The sequence below is a fragment of the Entelurus aequoreus genome, linkage group LG03 (assembly GCF_033978785.1).
Source record: "Entelurus aequoreus isolate RoL-2023_Sb linkage group LG03, RoL_Eaeq_v1.1, whole genome shotgun sequence".
NCBI classification, from domain to species: Eukaryota; Metazoa; Chordata; class Actinopteri; order Syngnathiformes; family Syngnathidae; genus Entelurus; species Entelurus aequoreus.
The window spans coordinates 21740201-21763089 of record NC_084733.1 but is presented as its reverse complement, the minus strand read 5'-3'; the positions used below and the strand labels follow the sequence as shown (position 1 = coordinate 21763089).

Genomic DNA, 22889 nt, shown 5'->3' with positions numbered 1-22889 from the left:
TCTGTCTTCCTTTTTCTCTCTTTCTATCCCCTCCTGCTCCGGCCCGGCTGCACCAAATGATTATATAAATACATTTAATAAAGTCAAAATACAAGTAAGGCAACAAGAGAAGTATCCTACACTTCTCTTTTGTAAAGTAAATCTGAACAGCCGATATGGGCATCTACATCTGCTATATGATTTGCCCGAGAAGCTGGGCAGGACATTATAAAAAAAAAAACAAGTAAAACACTCTAACATAAAATCTGCTTAGTGAGAAGAATTATCTTATCAGACAGAAAATAAGCAAATATCACCCTTATTTGAGATATTTAATCTTACTTAGATTTCAGTTTTTGCAGTGTGGGGAGGGCGGAAATAAACTATTTTTTTTATCAACGCGAAAGAACATTGAAAGGAAAGGATGGTGGCCTGTCCGTCAGCGGCGAAGGTGCTGGTGTCGCTCCAGTGGCCGTGACGGAGAAAAACACTGCGACGGCGTTGGACCGAAGAGCTGTCAACACAACGGGGTCGGGACGGTCAAGGAAACAGACTGATGGAAGTGAGGCAACGTGAGAATGAAAGGGTATACTCAAAACATGGATGGTTAAGGTGTTGTAGGGATGGTGTAATTTAAGAAATTGCTTATTTCCATGACAATAGTATCAGTGCACTCTCAGTAGGCCTTCTACCGTACTTCAGTCTGCATGTATTCTTCCGCTTCACCCTTGGCACGTCTGTCACAAAGTCCCGCTTTCCTGCAGGGTCTGACTCCCCCACCCTTAGCCAGTGTTTTTCGTCACCAGCAGGGATGTAGCGATATGAAAATGTCATATCACTGTTATTGTCACCAAAATTTGATTGATTTAGATTTATTGGTCCCCGTTGGGGAAATTTATTTTCACTGCCGTACATTTAAACAACGCGGACAATAACTAGTAATAGTCTGCTTTGCCAGTCCAAATGCATTCGCTGTTCTTCGTAGTCTGTCGTCGTCTCCCCTTCGACAAATGGACAAAGTTTTTCACCAAGTAGAATCACAGCTGACCTGGACATTCGAATGTTCTCTTGCCGTTCCTGTGGCACAACACACTCGTTGACAAACATATCCCACCAGGCTGCCGTTCTTCCAGGCCTTATCCAAAACCGTCGCTCAACCATCTATGTTGACGTCTGAGCTGTGTTGTATCCGCAATAGCTGCAATTTTGGGTTTGCTTCTCTTAAGGTACTCATGTGTGATTTCCACACGGGCATGTCTGGATCCAGTGTTTCCCATAAACTGCCAAGATACCTGTGGCGGTGGGGGCGTGGCTATGGGCGTGGTCACCATGACATCATCGAGTAATTTGCATAATTTACTACAATGATATGATTTTCTCTAAAAAGGCTCAAAAAATGTATACTTACTAATTAATAATAACAGTTTTGTTTTAAACGTCCATCCATCCATCCATCCATCCATCCATTTTACAATATAATTGCAACACTTTATGTACATATTTATATACAGATTTGAACAATAAGTTATTCACTGAAATATATTTATTAATTGTGGTTCTTACAAAAAATATATCTTATAAAAATATAAAAGCTAAAATGTCTCTTAAAGCTCTGCCCCTTTAATTAGTGCATACTAAATAATTTAACTTTAGCCTACTACTACAACCATATTATTTACCAGCAACATAAAGTGAAACAGAGGCAGAGGTGTCCTACCACAGTCAGTAAAAAATAAACAGAAAACAGTAGTGGTGGTAGATAGACACAAAGCTTCATCAAACATCTGATCCACTGAACAAAGAGCTCCAAAAATCTTGATCTTACACTTCTCTTTTGTAAAGTAAATCTGAACAGCCGATATGGGCATCTACATCAACTATATGATTTGCCTGAGAAGCTGGACAGGACATAAAAAAAAAAAAAAAAATAAAAAAACAACATTTTTTTTGTGTGGCGGCCTTAATTCTTTCGTGGCGGGGCTCCACAAATAAATGAATGTGTGGGAAACACTGGGATCACTCGCCTCCACCTTTCTGGCGTCATTTCCTTTTTCAAACTCATTTTGTAAACGATCGATGAGTCCATGCAAAGCTAAGAGCCAGAGATTCAAGAAATACACGGCTGACTTACCCATGTAAAAAATGATCCAAGGAGGGGGACCTTAAACGATGGGTTAGTGTGGCTGAAATGTTTTTTTAATGGGGAAATAGGTTAATGTCTCTTGTATTAATGTTAGCATTTAAGCTAGCTAGGGCTAGCTTGCTTCTCCAGTAAATCAGCAGTGTCGCCGGTCCCTGAGTTTATCAAAGTGTTAGCAATCACGGTTTTGTCATGTCTGTGTGATCATGTTTTGTTTTAGTTATGTTCGGTTTTGTTTTTGGACTATTTGTGCACTCTTGTTTTGTCACCATGACGACCGATTAGTTGCAACAGTTTTCACGTTCGGCCTCACACACCTTTTGTCAATCATGTCTGTATTATTTAAGTCCATTGTTTTCAGTTAGTCTGCCTGGCGACATCACACGTTATCATCACTCTGCTTCATGCCATGTTGACAGTCCCATGCCAAGTAAGTTTTTGTTTCATGTTTATAGTTTGTTTGCCTTTGTGCAAGTCTTTAGTTTTCATTAGCCAAGTTTTGTACCTCTGCCATTGTGCGCGCCTTTCGTTTGTTCTTTTTTGATAGTGTTAAATAAAATCATGTACTCACATTCACGTCTTGCCCACGCCAACTTTCCGTTGCCTTCCGGAAAAACAAACCCCAAAGACCAAGTCTTGACAGGTTTCACAATACCGTATTTTTCGGACTATAAGTCGCTCCGGAGTATAAGTTGCACCGGCCGAAAATGCATAATAAAGAAGGAAAAAAACATATATAAGTCGCACTGGAGTGTAAGTCGCATTTTTTGGGGAAATGTATTTGATAAAACCCAACACCAAGAATAGACATTTGAAAGGCAATTTAAAATAAATAAAGAATAGTGAACAACAGGCTGAATAAGTGTACGTTATATGACGCATAAATAACCAACTGAGAACGTGCCTGGTATGTTAACGTAACATATTATGGTAAGAGTCATTCAAATAACTATAACATATAGAACATGCTATACGTTTACCAAACAATCTGTCACTCCTAATCGCTAAATCCCATGAAATCTTATCCGTCTAGTCTCTTACGTGAATGAGCTAAATAATATTATTTGATATTTTACGGTAATGTGTTAATAATTTCACACATAAGTCCCTCCTGAGTATAAGTCGCACCCCCGGCCAAACTATGAAAAGAACTGCGATTTATAGTCCGAAAAATACGGTAATTGTATTTTAAAGGGTAATACTAACCGTGGGGAGTTTTACCGCGGTTTATCATTACACCGACTATTATTAGTCATCACTCATGTCATCATTGGGCACTACTTTAATACAACAACTCAGGTTTACCCTCAGCACCAGTTTATGCGTTCATAGTGACATATAGCACCTTTCGTAAAGGATACCCTTTTTTTGTTTATTTATTCAAAGAGTATTTGTGGCGCAGCGAAAAGAAAAATAGAAACAAAGTAAGGGAAAAAGTAAAACATTTGCAAGAATAAATTTGGTATAAAAGAAAATAGGTTTTTTGAATGAAATAGTCCTAATCCAGGGTATCTGCGGGGTCTTCAAACGTATTAAAAAGTCTTAAATTAAGGCCGTAAAATGTCAAAATGTCTCCTAGGATCTCATAAAAGGTTTTGAATTCAATTTTGAAAGGTCTTAAAAATCTATTAATGTTACTTGTTAAGTGTAGTTACAGCTGAGCATAGCCGCCGGGAAAACTTAACAAAAGCCCACAGCAAAGCCGAATTTGTCATGTCTGTGATCATGTTTTTGTTTGGCTATGTTCTGTTTGGGTTTTGGACTCTTTTTAGTTCCTGTTTGTGCACTCTTGTTTGTTTTGTTTCCATGACAACTTATTAGTTTCATCTGTTTCACGTCTTGGACTCGCGCACCTGTGTTAATCATGTCAATACTATTTAAGCCTGTCATTTTCAGTTGTTCGTTCTGGCGACATTGACATTATTCATGCTCTGCTCTAAATACTTCTGTTCACTGTGCCATGCCACAGTAAGTCCTTTTGTTTCATGTCCATAGTTTTTGCCCAAGTGCTAGTTTTTGTTTCATTAGCCAAGTTTGTATCTCCGCCTTGTGCGCGCCTTTTGTTTGTACCTTTTTATAGTCATTATTAAATCATGTCCTTACCTTCACGCCATGTACGCTCCTACTTCTCTTGCATCTCGGGAAAACAAACCCCCCATAGTCCACGTCTTGACAGAATTACTTGAATAAGTTGGTTAAGTGCAAGATTGCACGATTTGTGGCTCCAGAACAATCAATTTAATGCATGCTTGAAGCAAGTGGATGGAAACGTATAAAAGGGTTTAGGACCCGGATGTGAAGCCATCCAGAAAGGAATGTTTGTAAACATGGCAGTAAAACTGAATGGAATGATCACGGAAAAGTCAAAAATCCGGGATAAGTCTGGGTCAAAAGATGCTGAAACGCCGCAAACACTTGCACAACTTTACAAAGAGTAATATATGGGTAAAGTGGCGCCAGTTGCGAAAGGAGATCAAATATGAGATCACGTTTACTAGTGAAATGTTACTATTAAGTACAGTAAACACACACTAATTTGTCTGTGGTAGTAGTGGAGTCACAGCAGTAAAACTATTTAAAAAACATAATTCTCTTATATTTCTATTATTTATTCCAAGAATTTCAGGTCAGGGTCTTACGGGACGACGTGGCCCGCGTGGTAGACCGGGAACCGTGTGGTTCCTGGTTTGATCCCCAGCTTCCGCCATCCTAGTCACGTCCGTTGTGTCCTTGAGCAAGACATTTCACCCTTGCTCCTGATGGGTCGTAGTTAGAGCCTTACATGGCAGCTCCCGCCGTCAGTGTGTGAATGTGGAAATAGTGTCAAAGGCTTTTGAGTTCCTGGAAGGTAGAAAAGCACTATACAAGTACAATCCATGTACCATTTATCCTTCCTCCAAGTTTATACAGCAACTGAATTCAAAAGCTATAAAGGCTGTCTGTTCAGTGTTCGCACTCAGTTTATGGTTGGGTGAGGAAAGCAAGGGAGATTTGCAAAATGTCATCTTGTCATGCTTAAATAAAAACTAGTCCTCGTTTATTAGCAATATGTTTTCAAAAAAGTCACACAACAGGTACAAATGTGTCCATGCATACCAGATACAAAATGAGTTGAGCAAATTTGAATGTCATCCACATTATTCACATCCAAGTTCGGTTTAAGGCTTGCAAGCCATAATCACCTTCTTTCTTTTTAGACAATCACTCTGTCTACACTCTTTGTTTTGCAGATACATTAGTCGTACTGTACATGTTTTTTATCTGTTTGCTCATTTCTGACAGCCGCAAAAACACTGCATGAGTTAAACATTTTGCTTTAGCAGAGATGCTACCAGTCCCTTTCACAGACAATATATCCAATACATCCATTCATCCATCCATTCATTTAAAAAATAATCTTACTTATCTCACTATATTAAATGTAACTTACTTCACCGAGTATTATTATTTTTTTAATTTTTTTATTGTGATTACTTATGGAGTTTATTGTGAATAAATTGAGAACAGGAAGTGAACAAAGGTTTTAGCAACTATCATGTAAAAGAAAAGGGGTAGGATTAAATAAGCTCTGCTACATCCTACTCCTTTTCGAACATGTTGAAAAAAGAAACTGGAAATTGTGATGTATCATGTTTAGAGATGTCCGATAATATCGCACTGCCGATATTATCGGCCGATAAATGCTTTAAAATGTAATATCAGAAATGATCGGTATCTGTTTCAAAATTATCGGTATCGGTTTCAAAAAGTAAAATTTATGACTTTTTAAAACGCTGCTGTGTACACGGACGTAGGGAGAAGTACAGAGCGCCAATTAACCTTAAAGGCACTGCCTTTGCGTGCCGGCCCAGTGACATAATATCTACGGTTTTTCACACACACAAGGGAAGGCAACGCATACTTGGTGAACAGCCATACAGGTCACACTGAGGGTGACCGTATAAACAACTTTAACACTGTTACAAATATGCGCCACACTGTGAACCCACACCAAACAAGAATTACAAACACATTTCGGGAGAACATCCGCACCGTAACACAACATAAACACAACAGAACAAATACCCAGAACCCCTTGCAGCACTAACTCTTCCGGGACGCTACAATATACACCCCCTGCTACCCCCTACCCTAAACCCCCCCCCCCCAACCCCGCCCACCTCAACCTCCTCATACTCTCTCAGGGAGAGCATGTCCCAAATTCCAAGCTGCTGTTTTGAGGCATGTTAAAAAAAAATAATGCACTTTGTGACTTCAATAATAAATATGGCAGTGCCATGTTGGCATTTTTTTCCATAACTTGAGTTGATTTATTTTGGGAAAACCTCGTTACATTGTTTAATGCATCCAGCGGGGCATCACAACAAAATTAGGCATAATAATGTGTTAATTCCACGACTGTATATATCGGTATCGGTTGGTATCGGAATCGGTAATTAAGAGTTGGACAATATCCAGGTATCGGCAAAAAACCATTATCGGACATCTCTAATCATGTTGTATGCATGCATGTTCGAAATAAACTCAAACTCAACTCAACTCAATATAGTGTTGTACTAGCCTCTACCATTGTTGACGTTCTGGTTGTTGTTACATGACAACACTTGATATGAAGCACCTTTTGCAGAAAAAAAAAACACACTTCAATGGCAAATCTGAAAAATGACTGTTATGATTAGGGATGTCCGATAATGGCTTTTTTGCCGATATCTGACACTCCGCTTTTGTCCAACTCTTAATTACCGATTCCGATATCAACCGATGCCGATACATACAGTCGTGGAATTAACACATTATTATGCCTAATTTTGTTGTGATGCCCCGCTGGATGCATTAAACAATGTAACAAGGTTTTCCAAAATAAATCAACTCAAGTTATGGAAAAAAATGCCAACATGGCACTGCCATATTTATTATTGAAGTCACAAAGTGCATTATTTTTCTTAACATGCCTCAAAACAGCAGCTTGGAATTTGGGACATGCTCTCCCTGAGAGAGCATGAGGAGGTTGAGGTGGGCGGGGTTTAGGGGTAGCAGGGGGTGTATATTGTAGTGTCTCGGAAGAGTTAGTGCTGCAAGGGGTTCTGGGTATTTGTTCTGTTGCGTTTATATTGTGTTACGGTGCGGATGTTCTCCCGAAATGTGTTTGTCATTCTTGTTTGGTGTGGGTTCACAGTGTGGCGCATATTTGTAACAGTGTTAAAGTTGTTTATACGTACACCCTCAGTGTGACCTGTATGGCTGTTGACCAAGTATGCCTTGCATTCACTTGTGTGTGTGAAGAGCCGTAGGTATTATGTGATTGGGCCGGCACGCAAAGGCAGTGCTTTTAAGGGTTATTGGCGCTCTGTACTTCTCCCTACGTCCGTGTACCACTCCGTACAGCTGCGTTTTAAAAAGTCATAAATTTTACTTTTTGAAACCGATACCGATAATTTCCGATATTACATTGAAAAACATTTATTGGCCGATAATATCTAGTTATGATCTTAATCTTGCAAATGTATAACTTTATTTTCCCGGTATCAACCAAATGTTGAATAGAAAGAATACAAATATACTGTACGCTTATTGTTTGATTTTGTAAAGTGAAAAAAGTTCAAGCAAGTACAATCATTATACACAATTATTACCTTTTTAGGATAAACCCACGTTGAGGATACTTGAGCGTGTGTACATTAATATTGAGGGCACGTTCAAACTCTGCAGCGCTTTGACGAAAAACCCCAAGAAGCAAAGGCTGTATTCCGTACTTTAAAGGAAGAAAAAGTTTTGACTGCAGGGGGTGCGAGGACCGCGTACTTTGTCAAAGTCACAACGCCATCCATCCTGACGTGCTCCCTCAAGGCATTTTCGCACCTGCCTGGTACAGTTGGGATAAATTGAACGGTTCATTTACCCTCCCGGTGCAGTCTGTTTGGACAGGTGTGAATGCAGTGATCACACGCGGCGGATCAAAACAACCTGACGTCGTTGGAAGACCATGCGGTGACAAAAACAAAAGCCTCCGGTATGATGCTTTTTGTTCTGGACGCGTAGTACCGGCACTTTTCATTCAGGCTGCAGTACATCCGGTATCGTCTTACTGTATTTCCTCACCACGTTGCCCACAAACGGGTCTGTTGTGAGGCGTTTTGTGTTTGGTGGAAGTGCACTAATGTCACACTACAGTACTTTTCCATTTAGAGAGGACAGTAATCAAGACAAGTGTAAACAAATTGTTCATGCTGTCACTGGGGGAATAAAGTAGTCTCTAACAGCACGAGTACAATTAAATCAAAAAGGGTGATGTGATGGTGCACGAGGCCGTCGCCGTCCACATGACTTTCCGCCCTGTTTGTTGAAGTGTCCTTGTGGAAAAACACAACGTCATTACAGCCCTACGCTTGTTTTGTACACCTTTGCAACAGCATGGTGTATTTTGTACCATGTGTGAATCATTAGAGGGTATGGTTATTGAGTTGCGTGCTGTTAAAGGGGACCGATTATGCAACAGCACTTTTCTTACCTATTGGTCTGTATTTGGGATCTGCATGAGTCCCAAAAAATTTAAATCAAACTGTGGAACATTGCGGGGATATTTATTAAGCAATCTTGCCTTCCTTCATACATCAGGAAAACAAGGATTTTGCCCATTTGGTGACGTCAGCCAATTATCCATATATGGTAGAAAATTTACCCGAAGAGCTTTGGGGCCGGCGTGGCGAAGTTGGTAGAGTGGCTGTGTCAGCAATCGGAGTGTTGCTGGTTACTGGGGTTCAATCCCCACCTTCTACCATCCTAGTCACGTCCGTTGTGTCCTTGGGCAAGACACTTCACCCTTGCTCCTGATGGCTGCTGGTTAGCGCCTTGCATGGCAGCTCCCGCCATCAGTGTGTGAATGTGTGTGTGAATGGGTAAATGTGGAAATAGTGTCAAAGCGCTTTGAGTACCTTGAAGGTAGAAAAGCGCTATACAAGTATAACCCATTTATCATTTATCATTTGCGCGAGTTCGCCATTGTAGTCCGACTCTGTAGTCAATAAGCTCCTTCTTTTTCTCTATCCTCATGTTGTGGGGCTTGAAAATGGTCTGTGAAACAACGTTTTTTTTTCTTTTTTTGCCATTGCTCAAAAAAAAAAAAAAAGACAAAAAATCCATGTTATTGTTATTATTTTCAGGGCTCCAATTACTTCAAATATTTCACTTTAAAATGTTTTATGTGGTAAATATTGCATATATTGTGTAGCAGCCATATAAAAACATTGTTTTCTTTGACAAAAGCGCATAAAACAAACAAAATAATAGTTCCAGCATAAAATCGACAGATATATCTGAAGTTGATCTCGTAACTTAAGTGTTGAAAGTAAAAGAAAAACCTAATAAAAATGTATCACTTTATGAGTGGGGCACCTTTTGGATCCCAAATATATTTAGTGATTTTTTATTTATCTTTTCTCTGTGATTACTCAAAAATATGAAAAAATTAAAATCAATGGTGTCCTGCATTATTGATCTTTTAGGGCTCTAATTAATAAATACTGCATATTTCAGTTTTACTATAAAAAAACTAAGTTGTTTTTGACAGAAAAGCCATAAAACATGTTTTTTAATTTGTATTACTTTATATCAACTTGAAGTTGATATAGAGATTCACTGTAAGCGTTAAATAATAAAAATAAAAAAAATCTGACTTATTTTTAACATTTTAATGACTGAGGCCCTTTATGGTCCTCTGGACCCCTAAAGGTAAAATAAATAAAAAATCCATATATTTTGTTATGGTTTGAAAATGAAAAATATCAAAATGGCCCCCACATGCTTTAATTTTTCCTTGTGCGGCCCTCAGTGGAAAAAGTTTGGACACCTCTGATGTAAATAGTCATGAAAATAAAGAAAATGCATTGAAATGAGAAGGTGTGTCCAAACTTTTGGCCTGTACTGTACATGTATATGCGTGTCACCATAATAACTGTTTTTTTAACACTAATTTTAAATAATTGATCTTGTCTTGTTTAAGTGGCATCACTTTTATGCGCCATCATTTTTGGTGTAAATTTTATAAATTGTAAACTAGAAACTATTCTCACTACCTTTATTCTTGGTCCTGGCAATTGGAAATAAGTGTGGAGGAAAATGCAAAAAGAAGACTAGATGAAATAAAACAGCAACAGCCATGCCCTGATACCCATTGTGTTGAACTCTGTTGTGTTCCTTTCCGCAGGGCTGACTGGACACACCGAGGTCGTGAGGGTGGTCTTCTATACCAAAGACACAAGCCTGGAGGAGCTGCTTAAACACTTTTGGGAGAACCACGATCCGACACAAGGTAGTAGAAGTGGTGCTCGCACGCACAAACCTCCCCACAAAAATGTCGCCTATCTAACAAGAGGCATCCCGTAGGGGTACAGGGTGTATTGGAGCAGAAGGATGCTGCCCAGACGTGTGCATACGTGTACGTAGTGATGGGGTGGGGGCCGTCTCGTGGGTGGAAGGCAATGCCAGACACTGTTAATGTGTCTTCCATCCATCCATCCATAGAGACACATGCCAGTGTGGTGCAGGAAGCCCACCAAAAACCACGGTTGTGAATAGAAGATGCAGGTATTCCGCAAAGGTTGAATCAAGGCAACTTGACTTCTCGTACTTGAACACATTTGACCTTCAATCTAAAATGCTTCTTTAGTTTTGGAGAAATCCCCAAAGAACGTTTGTGTCTTTGCCTACAATGTTTAAAAATATACATTAGTAGTTTGGCTTTAAAAAAAAAAAAAGTGTGTTCCTGCACAAATAGGCCTTTGCAAGTTTTCAGGGGTCTGCCAAACCAGCAGGTGGCGCTGTAATCCCTAACGGTAAAGCCTTACGAGCCAATCAGAAGCCAGAAGAAAGTGATGATCAGAACAAGCACAATATATAGGTTAATCAAGCAAAAATGGATCATGCCTGTTCACTAAACACTTATAGAGGGCCGATTATACAAAATCAACTTTTCTTACCTATTGGTACCTGTTTTTGTGTATTTGGGATCCTGAAAAGTTGAAATCAAACCATGGAGGCATGGCGGATATATTCATAAAACAATCTTGCTTTCTTTCATACTTCCTCCAAATGAGCCGTTTGGAGTTTGCCCCATTGTTGACGTTTTTCCCAATGTCAGTCTCCACTATATTTCCAAGGGTGGATATATAGTTGAAGTTAAAGTACCAATGATTGTCACACACACACTAGGTGTGGCGAAATGATTCTCTGCATTTGACCCATCACCCTTGATCACCCCCTGGGAGGTGAGGGGAGCAGTGAGCAGCAGCGGGGGCCGCGCCCGGGAATCATTTTTGGTGATTTAACCCCCAATTCCAACCCTTGAAGCTGAGTGCCAAGCAGGGAGGTAATGGGTCCCATTGTAGCCAAAGTGCTTTACGCGAGTTCGCCATGGTAGTCAATAATGTCTTCCTTTTTGTGGGGCAGAGTGGTTCGTACATGTACATGCATCCTTTGCTGTTGCCATTTCTAATAAAAAGTTGCGTATAGTTGTAACTTACATCTGTCAGTAGACTCGATATGGAAGCGCTACAAAACTATACATGGCTGACGGGGAGAAGACACAGACGAAATGGAGCCACATAAATAAGACTGCCCACAAAATGTCACTTCCTGGAGAGACGGTCAGAAAGCGGCTTAAAGATGGTCTGTTAAACATAATCTATGCTCTTTTTTGACCAGAGAACCACCTTTACATGTTTTATCAGTGTTTTAAATGTAGAAAACAAATCATGTTATGACTCCTTTAAGTGAAATGAAATATAATGTTAAAAACAACTGTTATAATTTCCATTTGCTGTACATTCCTCATCGTTCCATATCCTGTTCCGTGGTCATTGCCACATTTGGTCGTTTTGCTTTTGTTTCGTTTTTTTTGCAGGGGTTGTGCAACTTTAGGCCCCTTCTACACTAAGCCGTTTAAGGTTATCCAGGGTAAATCTCACCTAACCTTATCCTTGTCCACACACACACACAATGGTCGTTTAAGAACCCCCCGCCTCTCGGTTCAACGCGACCTAGTACGCATGCGTGGAAAATGTGCACGTCATAGTCACCTCCAGTGTTGCTTTGTGTGCAAGTTCTTAAATTTAACTTATCTGAACAATATCCAGTGTTGTGGTATTTCAATAACGGGAATCCAGTGTGTTGTAGGGCCCTATTGTAGTGAATCACACCTGAGACATCATAAGTTAATCAAATCTTTATTAGACACAAAAGTACACAATGTGACAATGAACATTTGACTACAATCAATCTAGGGATGTAGATATCTGGTCAGGACACTCCTCACTCTTTTGCCTTCACCTTCATTGTCCATTCCTTTTTGGTGACTTTATATACTCTGGACCTAGACGTTGAGTCCGCGACATACATGGCGGACAGTTTTTGATTGATTGATTGATTGAAACTTTTATTAGTAGATTGCACAGTACAGTACATATTCCGTACAATTGACCACTAAATGGTAACACCTGAATACGTTTTTCAACTTGTTTGATTTGGGGTCCACGTTAATCAATTCAATACAATAACTGATACAGTCTGCTTTGCCAGTCCAAAAAGCATTCGCTGTTTTCCATAGTCTTCCCTCGACGGCCAGGTAATACAAAGCACACGCTACCTTTTTTTTATCACATCCACGGGAGCCCGCATTCTCGTCGGCTCTCCTTCGACAAATGGACAAAGTTTTTTGGTAAGTAGAATCACAGCTGACCTGGACATTGGAAAGTTCTCTTGCCGTCAGAGAAGTGTTGTATCTGAAATAGCTGCAATCGCTTTCTCTTAAGGCAGTGGTTCTTAACCTTGTTGGAGGTACCAAACCCCACCAGTTTCATATGCGCATTCACCGAACCCTTAAACCCGAACCCGAAAAATAATATATTTAGTTTTTTTTAAAAATTCAAAACAGTTATATGTTTTTTTTACTGGTGCACAAAATGAACCGTGCATGAACATCACCTAGTTCAACGAACAAAACCAACACAGCGCATGAACTCACAACAAATTACACACTTGCAAATCAGTGTGACTTCGGCTGTTGCCGTATCCGTAATCATCATCATCGACGGTCACTCGAAGCGAGTATGACGATCCTCCTGGTAGGGGTGTATCCCTTTATGGAGGATGCCTGTGCGTGACTTTGTTTTACGTGGGGAGACTGGTGCACAGACAGTCACCACACGATCCTTGACAGAATCGGGTCAGGGTCCAGTGGCATGGAGTCCAAGACGTTGAGGTCTTCACTGTATCCCTGGCTAGGGGGCAGTCATGTACTAGGCCTTTGCCGAGGGCCACCTGGGGTAACAGTAGTAAAGGGGTTAACCTCCAAGTGCCCCAAAACCCCATAGAGGAGCCTCCACTGCCAAATGCACTTTAACGTCATGCCCAGGACGTATCCATAATACGCCGATAGGGAGAAGTTTTTATTTATTTATTCCACGGCGGAGGCTCTGCCGAACCCGAGGCCTACTCACCGAACCCCTAGGGTTCGATCGAACCCAGGTTAAGAACCACTTGTCTTAAGGTATTCATGTGTGATTTCCACAAGCGTCTGTACAGACGGAAGGAGAAACACTGGCATGTCTGTATGACTCGCCTCCATCTTTCCAGTGGTTAGCTCCGAGTTACGAAACCGCTTTATTATGAAGCTGGCTGTGGCACGTTCTTTCTGACGTCACTTCCTGTGTGGGGCGCGGTCTTTCTGGCGTCACTTCCTCTCCGAACTCACTTTGTAAACGATCGATGAGTCCATACAAAGCTAAGAGCCGGAGATTCAAGAAATAGACGGCGCACTTAACCCGTGTAGAAAATTATTCGAGGAAGGGGACCTTAAACGATGGTTTAGTGTGGCCGAGAAGGGGCTTAGGTTAAATAAATATTTGTTTGGACTCTATTTGATGTCGGCAGGTTACATGTTTTATGTGGACATTAATGGCTCACCTTTTTTCTCCCATCTTCCCCCCATCTCGTTTTGTGAGTCTCTCTTGTTTGGCCTGCCCACTGGAGGAGGTGATGTAAGAACATTAATGCGCTGGAGGAGCGTGTGCACGTCGGGAGCGGGGCATGAGAGAGCGCGGGGACGGGCAAAGAGCTACTCTGCTCACTCATATGGAATGGAAGGGCAAGGGGGTGGTATGACAAGTTGTAAAAAGGTGAATCAAAGATTTATAGGCCTTTGCTCATCACCACACACACACGCGCGCGGTGTGTACTCCGTGACATTACTTCAGTCGATGCCGTCATGTTTTGCATCCGTCATGATTGCGCTTATTACATATTCAACGTGACCCAAATACAATATAAATGTCGGCGCGCTCATAAGCCGACTGTGAAGAAAGAAGGGGACTTTAAAAAAAAGTCGCGAAGTTGAAGAGAAGCGGGGGATATTGTCGCGTTTGAGTCGTTAGTGGAGGTAGTGTGTGTCTGCCCACCGCGGTCAAAGACGCATAACGGGTCCGAAAGCGCAGTCATGCATTTAACCCCCCCCCCCATCCCCCCACTCCCACACTTGTCTCTTCTCATGTTTTATTTACAGCCTGCGCAGTTTATTCTCTACGCTACAGTTAAGGACGGGCAACACCTTCCAAAATCTCTTTTATCTTTAGTTTTTGGGGGGGGCGAGCGTTACTTCCCCGAGCGTGACTTCCTGCCGTCCACCCCCCCCCCCCCCCACACACCCACCTCGCCAAATCCTGTGTTCACGTGTAGCAGAAATTCTCCCTCTGATTTGACAAATGTGGCGTGATGTGGCCCGCTGGCTGTGCCTTCACGCGTGCTTAAGCTCCAATTTATTCCGTCCACCTTATAGAAACGCTCTCGGGGCAATGCGGGAAGTTTCGGGACTTGGACACACACGTGCGTTCGCGCGCGCGCGCGCGCGCACTTTTGGTTCCGACGCAGCTGTCACACGTGCATGCATGTTCAGAGTTCATGCTCTCGTTCTTTTAAACGCGTGTGCGATTTGGGATCTGCGCCTCTCCGCTTTTGCCTCAGTTCAAAAGGGTTTAGTCCCGACAACGTGATGTCGGGGCTGCGTCGTCTCCGCCAATCCCGGCTTGGATAGCAACATTAGCAGCCAATCAGAAACTCCCGGCAGCCTTTGCCGTGTGCCCTCTTTCCATATTCAGCAACGCTATAGTCTCAATCTGCCGGCTTCTCTGGGATGTTGCATAAAGACACCCCCCCCCCCCCCGCCCAACCCTCCTTCTCCAAAACCACATCACACCCCTGAATTCAAGACGCGTCGCTCCTTATGTCTTGAGTTATGACAACTCTTCAATAATGCAAGCTCACACATGGGCGCGCGGCGGCAAACTCTCCCCAGTCAAAGTGACATCGGCGCGTCAAAGTGCAATCGTGGGTTTGATGACGGGCTCGTGTGCACGTTCCCGACTCACTCCCACGCATGAGCAGGTATTATTTAATTGTTCATACATCCAACTAAGCTCCCTATATGAAGGCCTTGATTTCCCCCCCCCCCCCCCCCCGTCCCCCGTCGTGTTTTCCACAAGGAACGTCTTTTCTCGCTGCTCCATTAACCTGCCAACGTCTCATCCCCCCGTTAAGCCCCACAATCAGCTTTTTATTCCCCGACCCATACCAACGTGTTCCAATTCTCCTTTTTGAACCTCCGTTCCCAATCCCCCACTTCTCTCCGCCTGTTTCAGTTCTTTTTCCTCCCTCGTTTGCCACATTCTATTGCAGTTCACCTCGCTCGCCACCCATGTCACCTTCACCCCTGTCCTCTTTACGGCGGGGCCCTGAAAGCAGGCAAGCGAGCGACTGAGCGAACACGCGGCCCCTCAGCCCGTCAGCACATCCGTGGAGCAGAGCTCCCCGAGGCCATCCACTCACCACATAAACACTCTTGCTCTTCTTTTATCTCTTAGTCACTCTCTCCTCCCAGCTCCTCATCCTCAGCAACCCCATCCCAACCCCCACATCATCCCTGCTCTTCCTCAGCTCCCCACCTCCATTTTGTTGCTGTTCATCCTAACAACCAAGGCCTTACCCCCTTTCTTCTTCTCTTTGTTTCCTTTCCTTTATCCGTCCTTTTGGGTTTTTTTAGGCCACATACTATTATGATACGATACACAGATGCTGCTTCAATAAAGAATCATACAATACTGGAGGTCACGCGAGTTTATCGCAACATGTTTGCACTAGTGTTGTCCCGATACCAATATTTTGGTACCGGTACCGGTACCAAAAAATTATTTTGATACTTTTCTAAATAAATGGGACCACAAAAAATTGCATTATTGGCTTTATTTTAACAAAAACTCTTAGAGTACATTAAAGGCCTACTGAAATGAATTTTTTTTTATTTAAACGGGGATAGCAGATCCATTCTATGTGTCATACTTGATCATTTCGCAATATTGCCATATTTTTGCTGAAAGGATTTAGTAGAGAACAACGACGATAAAGTTCGCAACTTTTGGTCTCTGATAAAAAAAAGCCGGAAGTAGCGTGATGTAGTCAGTTGATCGCCTCCTCATATTTTCCTATTGTTTTCAATGCAACTAGAGCGATACGGAACGAGAAAGCGACGATTACCCCATTAATTTGAGTGAGGATGAAAGATTCGTGGATGAGGAACGTTAGAGTGACGGACTAGAATGCAGTGCAAGACATAACTTTTTTCGCTCTGACCGTAACTTAGGTACAAGCTGGCTCATTGGATTCCACACTCTCTCCTTTTTCTATTGTGGATCACGGATTTGTATTTTAAACCACCTCGGATACTATATCCTCTTGAAAATGAGAGTCGAGAACGCGGAATGGACATTCACAGTGACTTTTATCTCCACGACAATACATCGGTGAAGCACTTTAGCTACGGAGCTAACGTGATAGCATCGTGCTTAACTGCATATAGAAACAAAATAAATAAATCCCTGACTGGAAGGATAGACAGAAAATCAACAATACTATTAAACCAGGGACATGTAAATACACGGTTAATGCTTTCCAGCCTGGCAATGCTGTTGCTAACGACGCCATTGAAGCTAACTTAGCAACCGGACATCACAGAGTTATGCTAAAAACATTAGCTATCCACCTACACCAGCCAGCCCTCATCTGCTCATCAACACCCGGGCTCAACTGCGTTCCAGCGATCGACGGTGCGACGAAGGACTTCACCCGATCACAGATGCGGTCGGCAAGACGGAGGAAGTTAAGGTGAGTTCGGCGGCTAACGCGTCTGCTATCCATTTCTGTCTTCCTGGTTGTGTTGCTATAGTCCGCCGCTAATACACCGATCCCACCTACAACTTTCTTCTTTGCAGTCTCCATTGTTCATTAAACAAATTGCAAAAGATTCACCAACACAGATGTCCAAAATACTGTGGAATTATGAGATGAAAACAGAGCTATTTTGTATTGGATTCAATGGGGTACCGATACTTCTGTTTCACTGGCTACGTCACGCGCATACGTCATCATCCAAAGGCGTTTTCAACCGAAAGTTTAGCGGGAAATTTAAAATTGCACTTTATAAGTTAACCCGGCCGTATTGGCATGTGTTGCAATGTTAAGATTTCATCATTGATATATAAACTATCAGACTGCTTGGTCGATAGTAGTGGGTTTCAGTAGGCCTATATGTTAATAATATGTTTCTTATTGCAAGTTTGTCCTTAAATAAAATAGTGAACATACTAGACAACTTGTCTTTTAGTAGTAAGTAAACAAATAAAGGCTCCTAATTTAAGCTACCACTGTAAGCAGGCTTTTATTTACGTTTATTTAATAGTTAGAATGCTTTTTTTTTTTTTTAAATCCATCCGTCATCATGTCTTTCATAATGATTGTGAACGACAGGCAACATTCCCAAAAAAGTGCAGTTCCCCTTTAACAGAGACACAACCTATTTTATTGCTTTTAGTTGTGATTTTTATTTACGTGCAACATTGTGCTATTTTATTTCTATCATTTGTTTGTTTTGTTTAACTTGAATATTTAAAAATTGCATTCCAATCACAAGGTTAAAATATATGAAAAATACAAGTCTCCTGCATTTGAAAGGATACACTTGCGTTGTTATTATGTATTGTCATCACATCGCCGGTTAATGTGGTCTCAAAATAATGGTGACAATATTGTTTACCTGCAATAATTTGTAGGTCAATATATCGTCCAGAAAAATGTGTTATGGCATTGCCGGCCTATTGTTCGATACGTACCTCGTTTTTAAGGTCAAGATGCGGTGCATTATTTGTACATTAATTTAATGTTTAGTTTTTGCATAAACAGCTGTAATTACTTTTAAAACAAAACAAAAAAAAATGCACATTGCTCGCAGGCCATTCTCCAAAAAATACTATTCTCATAATAAAATATAGCAAAATTGAAGGATGTGGGTGAAACTTTGATACATTTTGTGCATTAAAGATGCTAAAACCAATCCCATGTAGGTCAAAATATCGACATCTTAGCTTTGAAGTGAAGGTGATAAGTGAGATCGGCTGATATGGATCACATGCATTAAGTGTACATTTTTCAATTGATTTATGGTGACAGTTTAACAACAGCGACAACGTATTTTAACTAGTTTCTTATTGTATTTTATTACATACAAATGTTTAATCAAAAAAAGTCAATAGTACTCAATAGCTAAACAAAAACAAAAAACTACTATTCACTAATCTTTTAAATCCTTTGGTACTGATAAACGTATGGCTCTTTTGTTATGTTTATTATACTCCGGGAGGGGTACTGGAATAGGTGTGCCACACATTGCAAAATGCAGTGGTGTGCCACCAGGGCCAGCAAGGCGTTGTCTGCTGGCCTAACATAACCAGAAATCATGATCATAATTAAAGATAAAAGTAATTTTAAATTGACTTTCCCTAAATATTTAAAATGATTCATATACTCTTCATGTCATATTATGCTCCTTCCAATGCTGTTGTTTTAAGTTTAGAGTTTGTATCCAATCAGAATTCAGCTAGCTTATGTTGCCATGCTGTACCAAATCTGCCCGGAGCCTTCAGAATCAACAATGCGGGCGTTAGTGCACTCTAAGTGAACGGGGACATACAGTTGATAGACATTTGCGATAGCCAATCAGATCACGAGTTGTTGTCAGTAACGCTGTGATTGGATACTCACTTGGGACTCCCAAGTGAGTATCCAATCACAAGTTGCGAAAACAGGAAGTGGCACCGGAACCATACGAGCCATAGAAAACTCACTGGTACAATAACCACAAAGATAAAGTGTTTGTCTTGCACCTGGTAATCCGCTGTGGACAGACGAAGCCAAGCAATGCAGGTTTAGCGAGAGGTGCGCGCTCCTGTGAAAGTAATCGATATTTGCCAAGCATTCACATAGTTCTATATCCGGCGGCGATATAGTTTCCCCGCCACTCTCACACAAATCAACCGACTTCGGCGTCGGATGGGTGCTACAAATTGTGAGTTCAAATATTTGATTTCTTTATTTTGTCATGTTTCATTTGTTTCATACAATAAGATATGTTTTGATCGCTGAAGCGGGTTTATTGAATGTTAAATGCGCCGAAAAATAGGCCCTTTTGTACACTGTTTGTACACACTTGCACGCCCAGTAGTGTGAAAGTGTGTTTCTGTGTAGTATCTCCAGCCGTGTCCATGTGGTGACATAAATTACGGTATTTTGAGTGGTGAAGTCGGACTAAGTAGGACATCACTGAAGGCCTAGGTGAGAAACGCACGGCCCGACACTGGCAAAATGAGAGAGTGGCTGTCTGATGTGTCTGAGAAAAGTCATCACAACTAGAGATGTCCGATAATGGCTTTTTTGCCGATATCCAATATTCCGATATTGTCCAACTCTTAATTACCGATACCAACCGATACCGATATATACAGTCGTGGAATTAACACATTATTATGCCTAATTTTGTTGTGATGCCCCGCTGGATGCATTAAACAATGTAACAAGGTTTTCCAAAATAAATCAACTCAAGTTATGGAAAAAAATGCCAACATGGCACTGCCATATTTATTATTGAAGTCACAAAGTGCATTATTTTTTTTAACATGCCTCAAAACAGCAGCTTGGAATTTGGGACATGCTCTCCCTGAGAGAGCATGAGGAGGTTGAGGTGGGCGGGGTTTAGGGGGGGTGTATATTGTAGCGTCCCGGTAGAGTTAGTGCTGCAAGGGGTTCTGGGTATTTGTTCTGTTGTGTTTATGTTGTGTTACGGTGCGGATGTTCTCCCGAAATGTGTTTGTCATTCTTGTTTGGTGTGGGTTCACAGTGTGGTGCATATTTGTAACAGTGTTAAAGTAGTTTATACGGTCACCCTCAGTGTGACCTGTATGGCTGTTGATCAAGTATGCTTGCATTCACTTGGGTGTGTGAAAAGCCGCAGATATTATGTGACTGGGCCGGCACGCAAAGGCAGTGCCTTTAAGGTTTATTGGCGTTCTGTACTTCTCCCTACGTCCGTGTACACAGCGGCGTTTTAAAAAGTCATACATTTTACTTTTTGAAACCGATACAGATCATTTCCGATATTACATTTTAAAGCATTTATCGGCCGATTATATATCGGCAGTCCGATATTATCGGACATCTCTAATCACAACTGTACTTAAAGTTGCTGTTTTAAGAAGATTTCAACCTTATTCCCCAGATCTTGAAGTGGCCAATGAAGTATTATATTTTAAAAAGTGGGTGAAATGTGTGTTATTTCACGGGATATATGTATATTCATGTTTTATTTGTGCCTGCGCAGTCAAAGCACGATAGAAACAATTCACAGTTTGGGTTATTAATGCGCTAAATTAGAATTTAAGCAAAGAAGTGAAGCTCCACCCCTCTGATCGTCAGCGCTCCAGTAGAAGTCCTGTCGGAAGAGCGACCTGCCGAAGAATTGGAGCTAGGCACGCCATTCAATGTTTTTTTTTGTCAATTTGTGCTCGCTATTTCTTCCAGCTTGTGGGTCGGCATCAACTGAAACGGAGCTCCATTTTTCACTCAGAGAAAAGTGCCCTTTTTTCTGTGGAGCCCTTTTTTAAATCTTAATTTAAGACTAAAAATTACTCCCTGTAATAGTGTTGTCCCGATACCAATATTTTAGCGCCGGTACCAACATTTATTTCTGTGTACTTTGTGAACACTTATAGTTTGAACAGTCTCTTAAACTGAATCATATTGGTGCTTTGTTGGATTTCTATGGTTAATCCATTCCATAATTTAATTCCACATACTGATATGCTAAAGGTTTTAAGTGTTGTACGAACATACACATGTTTTAAATTAGATTTTCCTGTTAGGTTATATTTCTCCTTTTTTGTTGAGAAGAATTGTTGTACATTCTTGGGTAGCTTTATACATAATTTTAGCTGTTTGCAAAGGCACCAAATAGTTGAATTTCAATAATTGTGATTTAATAAATAAAGGGTTTGTATGTTTTCTTTATCCAGCATTATGTATTATTATAATGTATCTTTTTTGTAACACAGTTAGCACATTTGTAGTTGTTTCCCCATATTTCTGCACAATAACTGAGATATGGTAACACTAGTGAGCAGTAAAGTGGGTCTTAAGTTGAGCTACTAGGGTCTGGTGCAGTAGACTGTGGTGTAGGGCTGGGCGATATATCAATAAACTCAATATATCACGGGTTTGTCTCTGTGCGATATAGAAAATGACTATATCGTGATATTCGAGTATACGTTCTCACGCAGTTGCTTTTAGCTGCGGGCATTACACTGCAGGCGTTTCTCACTCTTCCTTGTCGCTCCTTCTCACAGAGACATAAAACAAGCGCACCTTCTTACATATGTCACATACTGTCGCACACACGCCCTCGCGGAGCAGAGAGGTAGCGACATGGGTAACGTTAGCTGTGGTGCTAGCGGAGTGGTGCGAGTGGTAATACGACAGAAAGAAGGTGCCAATCTGGTAACAAATGGAGGAAGAATTAATTCCCAAGAAAAACAGCACAAGGTCCATTGTCTGGCGGTGGTTCGGCTTCAAGCGGGAAGATGTTGAACAGACAACTCTGCAAGCGGTGATTTAAAAAACAGTTAACTAGCGGCCACCGTCCACATTCATCTTCACCTCCATGGTGACAAATAAACTGTTTCTTACAAATATCAACCCTGCAGGATGAGGGAGAGTTAAACTTAACTACACACCGTAGGAGGATACAATAGCAAGCTACAGTAGCGCGCCTGAATGTAAACCAATGGGTGGATCTACACAAAAATCGACTAACGATACCAAGTATAAGAGCCGTATGTAGTCGATACTGCAATGATTACGACAATATTTTTTTATCATCACAAAATCTTTTGTCATTTTTATTATTTATAAACTGAGGAAATACATCACTGGACAGAGGACGACTTTGAATTTGAGCTATATATGACCCTGTAACTACTTGGTATTTGATCCACACCCGAATTTGTAGTATTATCCAAAACGTATGTAAAGAACAGAAGAATAAGTGATTATTACATTTTAACAGAAGTGTCGATAGAACATATTGAAACAGAAAGTAACCGTATATGAACAGGAAATTAACAAATACAGTCGTGGTCAAAAGTTTATATACACTTGTAAAGAACATAATGTCATGGCTGTCTTGAGTTTCCAATCATTTCTACAACTTTAATTTTTTTTGTGATAGAGTGATTGGAGCACATACTTGTTGGTCACAAAAAAACATTCATGAAGTTTGAAGGGAATAAGCGGTAGAAAATGGATGGATGGATGGTTCTTTTATGAATTTATTATGGGTCTACTGAAA

The 22889-nt window shown here is 41.1% G+C and overlaps 1 protein-coding gene across 2 annotated transcripts in view; it reads left to right on the top strand.

Moving 5' to 3' along the window:
* The window catches only part of msrab (methionine sulfoxide reductase Ab), a 123801-nt gene that overhangs the window by 41846 nt on the left and 59066 nt on the right, over positions 1–22889 (top strand). For both annotated transcript variants that reach the window (XM_062041461.1, XM_062041460.1), the window contains exon 5: positions 10323–10427. In XM_062041461.1, the coding sequence (XP_061897445.1) occupies positions 10323–10427 (105 nt within the window). The remainder of the gene's footprint in view (positions 1–10322; positions 10428–22889) is intronic.